Source organism: Cydia amplana, chromosome 5 (genome assembly GCF_948474715.1).
Source record: "Cydia amplana chromosome 5, ilCydAmpl1.1, whole genome shotgun sequence".
NCBI lineage: Eukaryota > Metazoa > Arthropoda > Insecta > Lepidoptera > Tortricidae > Cydia > Cydia amplana.
The window spans coordinates 6089139-6095239 of record NC_086073.1 but is presented as its reverse complement, the minus strand read 5'-3'; the positions used below and the strand labels follow the sequence as shown (position 1 = coordinate 6095239).

General features: G+C 35.8%; 2 protein-coding genes across 2 annotated transcripts; both read left to right on the top strand.

Annotated features, from left to right (window-relative positions):
- Positions 1 to 309: 309 nt before the first annotated feature.
- LOC134648435 (trypsin delta-like) lies at positions 310 to 3008 on the top strand. The gene is made up of 4 exons (XM_063502955.1): positions 310 to 620; positions 727 to 956; positions 1757 to 1932; positions 2805 to 3008. The coding sequence occupies exons 1-4, from the start codon at positions 338 to 340 to the stop codon at positions 3001 to 3003; spliced, it is 888 nt and encodes a 295-aa protein (XP_063359025.1). The 5' UTR covers positions 310 to 337; the 3' UTR covers positions 3004 to 3008.
- Positions 3009 to 3908: 900 nt separating this feature from the next.
- LOC134648434 (chymotrypsin-1-like) lies at positions 3909 to 5727 on the top strand. The gene is made up of 4 exons (XM_063502954.1): positions 3909 to 4131; positions 4302 to 4531; positions 4958 to 5136; positions 5560 to 5727. Exons 1-4 carry the CDS (start codon positions 3927 to 3929, stop codon positions 5705 to 5707), a joined length of 762 nt encoding a protein of 253 aa, XP_063359024.1. The 5' UTR covers positions 3909 to 3926; the 3' UTR covers positions 5708 to 5727.
- Positions 5728 to 6101: the final 374 nt, after the last annotated feature.

Here is a 6101-nt window from a genome sequence, read left to right as displayed (position 1 = left end):
AGTGGCCGAATAGGCCGAATACCGAATAGTTGCCGAATATTCGTGGCATCTCTGGTTAATATAGCGAGTAGAAGTTTTGTACCTGTGTAAAGCTCTTACTCGCTCCATTTTTTTAATTATAAGTAGGTAATATCGACGCATGTACACATACGCACGAAGACGTCGGTTAATTACAGCCAGTCAAGGTCAATTATTTTAATTTGAACGTGCAATCACAATTTCGCTTACGTACCTAGCCATAAATTCATTATAGGTACCTATAATAAAAAGTTAATTAGAACACCGCTGAGCTGCAGTTTTCATTTAATAATGCCGTATCCGTGAACAATCTTTGAATATGTTATATCAGTCTCGGTACACGTGTTTTCGCTTTTTATTCTTAGTTCTGTTTACACAAACAGTATGTCATAGACATAGACACAAACACGCACATGTATTGACAATTGAGGGTAAAATCGTGGGAGGCAAGGCGGTCCCTATAGAGAAGTTCCCTCATATGGCCCAGTTGCTGAACGGGGGGGCGCTGTGTGCTGGCACCATCTTATCGAGCTGGGCAATCATGACCGCGGCGCATTGCTTCGAATTTAACCAGGACACATACGATATGGAAATTCACGTAGGTATGACCTAAAAAATTAAATTATTCAGTTAAGCCTAAGTAAAACACAGAACGAAAAAATAGTTCTATCAACTGTAACGATTAATTTACTGTCTGCATTATTTCAGGAGCCAGATATACATACGACTCTAATGCTGAAGTGTATGATATATGGTATTTTATTATACATGAGGACTATAGTAAGGTCATGCCTTTTTCGTGCGACATCGCACTTATATTTGTGAAAGAACCTATCAAATTCTCCGTTAAGACAAAAAAGGCCGTCCTTGCAAACTCGGACAAATGGATGGTGCAGGGCGCAAGGAATTTTTCAGCTACGGGATGGGGCTGGATAAAAGTAAGTACATTTACCATAGATGAGTCCGCGTCAATAGTATATAGCAGACACACAAAAGGTATACGCCACCTTATAATAATTTTACAAATACTAATTACATATTTCTACAGTTTGCTCCGTTTCTGAAAAGTTTGTCTTTTATGAGACTACAAATCGAAATCTAGGAGAATAAAAAAAATAACTTCTTACTGATAGTGTCCAGTTCGCATAACGTGTAATTCCTCATCTTATTTCGAGATTTGATTCAATAAAATTACTGATGGTATTTTACATTAAACATTCGCATCATATTCCTTTATCTACATAAGGTAAGGAAAACGTCCGTGCTCGACATGCTAATCCCCAATAGGTGACACTTTGTTGTCACCCCTATTGCTAATGATGCAAGTTGAAAGATGACATGCTCTGGGACTAGGGTTACCAGATACAAAGTTAGAATTTCCTGACAAAATTCCTGATTTCCGAATATTTTTCTTGACATTCATATTTTTGACGACGACTGGGGGTCTAGAGCGATGCCTACCCGATTGAGCCGATAGCTAGCCGCGATTTATTTAAGTTTTATTAAATTTATTACTTGTATCAATTTAAGTTAATAAAAAGGTACTTTATAAAAAAAGTCCATCAATTCAAAAAATTCCTGACATTTTCGTGTTCCGTCCCCATTCCTGACAAAAGGCCAAAATTCCTGTCATCTGGTAACCCTATCTGGGACCCGTGTCCGGGACAGTGACTAGCATTCGGAAGTCGACCTTATTGTTTGGCCCAAATGTATGTAAACCCTCGATAATATTTTGTAGTACAATGGTCCGCTCTCCAGCCACGGCTTGATGACGACCAGACTGCAGTACGTGCCATTAGACAAATGCGGTCAGTTACACAACCTTACTATGTCCGAGGATATGTTCTGCTTGTATGGAAGCGGAAAATATGACACATGCAAGGGGGACTCCGGCGGCGGCGTGGAATGGAATGGGTAAAGATAGGTTTTTTTATAACTTAATTTTAGTTTTAATAGTTATTCAATTAAATGTCTGGTCTTCACAAATATTACTCGAAAAAAAAAACAACAAAAGATGATGGCTGTTTTGTATGGCCCATGTATTTATAACTACTTTGTATAACTCGAGTTGAATTGGGCCTCAAAAACACTTAAGTACATATACAGTGTGTGGCCTATAACGCGGGAGAATAATTAAAACGTAGATTCTACTCCTCAAACTAGACAATGTTTGTTCAGCAACTTTTAAAAATAACTTGTGGTTTGTATTTTAAAACACTTTAAAATTTAATCGAACACGCAATGTATCACGAAATTGATTATGCCTGTACGGTGACAAGACTGACGGGCGATGTCAATTAGACGGAATTTAAAGTACATTGAAAATATTATTTAGTTTGTTTGAAAAAGGGACAATTTTAAGACTACATAATTTCAAAAAGTTGTCGAACAAAAGTTTTATTGTTTGAGTAGTAGAATCTACGTTTTAATTATTCTCCCGCGTTATAGGCCACACACTGTATATACACACACCTCATTTATCATTTATCATGTAGCAGGAATACTGTGTGGAAATGATGTTACAATTGGAATTTCACATTAATCCCTAGATTCTTTTCTTTGAATATTTTAAAGGTAAACCCGTATAATAATCAACTGCTTGGCCGGTTAAGACACGACATTGCAGACACAAAATCTAGTTAGCCGAAGTTTTAAACAAGATCGGGGCTTGGTAGAGTTGCGAATTGGTCAACAATGAATAAGAACATTTTAAACTATTAGCAGTAAAAGTAGTATGTGTAAGTTTATGGGTCTGATACTTTACTTACGAATTATATATTTTTTAGGATGGTAGTAGGAATTGTATCGCACGGTGATGGCTGCGCTCAAAAAAACAAGCCCAGCGTGTATGCCAACGTTTGGTACCTCAGAAGCTGGGTAAAGAAGAAACTGTTTGAATTCCAAAATGAGTATTGCAACAGATCGATTACTGACGGGATTATGGTCGGGACGGAAAACACAAATACAAGGTGTAACATAAAATAAACTTAAAGTAAGGTCAATGTGGCTAATTCCGTCATAGGGACTATTCCGTCTACTAGTGTTTTTCTCAAACAACGAACAAAATCGATAATTCATTGACAAATCAGCGATTAAAAAAAAAACCATTGAAAACCAAAGAAATATACGCTCGTGGATAGAGTAGTCCCTATGGCGGAATTAGCCACATTGACATTACCAATTTGTCTAGAAATCTAGTTTTTTTTCTAAAATAAATCCGACCAAGATTTTAAAGTAGATATGTATATGTCACCGTAAAATTGTAAACACTCGTCAGTTTATAATCTCGCTAGTTAAATTATAAACTGACGGTAGGGAGATTATAAACTAACCTAACCTAACCTACGTTAGATTATAAACTAACGGGTTCACATCTTACGGTGTCATAATACAAAGGATTCGTGATGGCATGGAAGAAGCTAAACTAGGTATGCAGTAGAAAAACTGAAAGTACGACCTGAAGAAATTAGAAGAAGCGTAGTAATTCTTCATGAAATACTATTAGGTACCTACATAATTCTTAAGTAAAATTTGTAGTTGGCTGGTAAGCTTTTCAAGGTTGCTATTAGGTGGATAATTCAGAAAAAATACAATACATTAACAATGCTGGATTTTAGAACGTTAAGATTACAGAAAATAACTGGACTAGAATTTATTATAATAAACAGAAGTAGGTAATGTTTTTTCATGTTTCTTCTGCAAATACTGAAAAAGTGTTTGATCGTTTTGTACCATGCTATTAAAGGTAATGAGCTTTGGGATTAATTACGCTTTTAATTTAATTACCTTAATTCTCCGTTTGCATTGCTACATGTAAAATGAAGGGGTAATGAAACGACATAAAACACGTTTCTCGCTTCTACCAATTTGTGAATTTGTGTTATACGTTTTGCATAAGTTATACTAGTATGGATGGCAGAAATACGTATTATAACTTTGAGGGTAAAATAGTTGGAGGCCATTCAGTTCCCATAGAGAAGTTTCCGTTCGCCGTGCAGGTGTTTAACTATGGGGCCCTCTGCGGAGGCACTGTCCTGTCCAGTTGGGCTATCTTGACCGCTGCTCACTGCTTCACCAACAATAAAAACGTAAAGGATATGCATGTGCGTTTCGGTGAGAATTATATAAGAATTATCTCTAGATATTTGAAAACAATAGTCCACTGATATATCTCTATTAAAATGTATATCTCATGAACATGATAAAACCTAAACAGAGGTAAGCAACGTTTAACAAGAATATACATAATATTTCTTTAAATAAGCTTACTAAAATGGTTGCAGGTGCTAAGTATATATATGACATGAGTGCTGATTCGTATAAAATATGGTATATTGTCTTGCATGAAGATTACGATAAGGAAGCTCCTTTTGCCTGTGATATCGCATTGATATTTACAAGACGGCCGATCAGATTCAATAAGAAAATACAAAGAGCTATGATCGTGCAATCAAACAAGTGGATGAATGAAAGAGAAAGGAATTTTAAGGCAACAGGTTGGGGATTCACGTCGGTAAGTTATACTTATCTATAACTTATTATATTGTCTGAGATACGGTGTAGCTATTGAGCGTTTATTTTTCTTCAGTCCGGTCTTAATATTTTTATCAAGAAAATAATACGTAGTACTTACCTACCTACTATTACATACTTGTTTGAAAAAGGGTTTGTCTAATTTCATATCACTAAATGGGCGCTTTTATACTTCACCGTGGTCGTCCACAGTAATTACTCGATTTAAACCAAAGAGGCAATTCTTGAAACATAAATAAATAAGACTAATAAACCTCCTAAAAAAATAATATATAAATGTTTAAGATTAGAAAATCACCCCTTGAACTCCCGGACGTCTTTAATTAAAACTCATCAGGCTATTCTTTAACTAACTATTAAGATAAAATTACAACGGCTTTAATTTGTTATATACGGGATTATGCAGTACGGTGGTTCGATGTCCAATTCGGGGTTGATGGAGACCCACCTACGCTTTGTGTCATTAAAGAACTGTAGACGGAAGCACCACGGCACTCGGTTGACCGAAGACATGTTCTGCTTGGACGGTGACGGCAAACGGGACACTTGTCAGGGAGACTCTGGAGGAGCCATTTTATGGAATAGGTAAGAAAATGAACTCTCATACGTCATTTCTTTAAGAAAGTTATATGTGATAGCACTTGGATATCAGTATATTGATAAATTGCACATAGATTGCTAGGAAAAGGGGAGTGACAAAAGGTATAGGTACCATACCTACTGTTTTTCATTCAAATATAAACACAATTTGCGTTTTAAGGTTACCAATTGTATGGTTAGATAACATTTCTCACAGTACCCAAGCTGTTTGAAAAATACTATTAAAAATTACGGCAATTATTGATGAACTTTTTATCATCGTTTTGAAGAAAAAGTTAAAAAATGTGGCATTCCTAAATAATGTATTAATTTTCTTTGCAACATCCTGGAAATTCAGTAACATTTTGTAACTGTTAAAAATCAACATAATGCATAACTCAAGGGAAGTATATTTACTCTTTATTTTAGGCAGGTGGTGGGGCTGGTTTCGCATGGCGACGGTTGCGCAAGAAAGGACAAGCCAGGCATATACACGAATGTTTATTACTTCATTCCTTGGATGAAAATGAAAATTAAGGAAGCTCACAGAAAATACTGTATATATAAAATGAAGTAGGTAATAAAAACATAGGTAAATAAAGCATAATAAAGACATACATACATCTTTGGATTATTCATGTACTGATTTATAAGATTTAGTAATAGGTATAAGTATACCTATTACTTAATTACCTACTGCCGGAACGCAAAATTACCTCAGTTGTCTGGACCGATTGATATTAACTAATTTCTGTTTTTGGTGGTCTATCAGTCTCTATGAGCAGCCTAAAGGAAGTAATAATATCTGAAAAGTTGCCTAATTCAGAGCTAGAATGGTAACATGACTAGTTTAAACTAATGTAAGTTACCTACTGAGCATCAAGGACAGGTCTAACGTATAAGCGGGTAGGGGCACGGTTTGGGCTTGGCACAAAGCAGCGAATCATCATTTAACCGTCTTCACTGATAAG

Coding starts and splice junctions, on each gene's coding strand:
- LOC134648435 (XM_063502955.1), top strand. CDS start 338: ATGTTATATCAGTCTCGGTACACGTGTTTTCGCTTTTTATTCTTAGTT. Junction 621..726: donor CGATATGGAAATTCACGTAG/GTATGACCTAAA, acceptor GCATTATTTCAG/GAGCCAGATATACATACGAC. Junction 1,933..2,804: donor GGCGGCGTGGAATGGAATGG/GTAAAGATAGGT, acceptor TATATTTTTTAG/GATGGTAGTAGGAATTGTAT.
- LOC134648434 (XM_063502954.1), top strand. CDS start 3,927: ATGGATGGCAGAAATACGTATTATAACTTTGAGGGTAAAATAGTTGGA. Junction 4,132..4,301: donor GGATATGCATGTGCGTTTCG/GTGAGAATTATA, acceptor AAATGGTTGCAG/GTGCTAAGTATATATATGAC. Junction 4,532..4,957: donor CAGGTTGGGGATTCACGTCG/GTAAGTTATACT, acceptor GGGATTATGCAG/TACGGTGGTTCGATGTCCAA.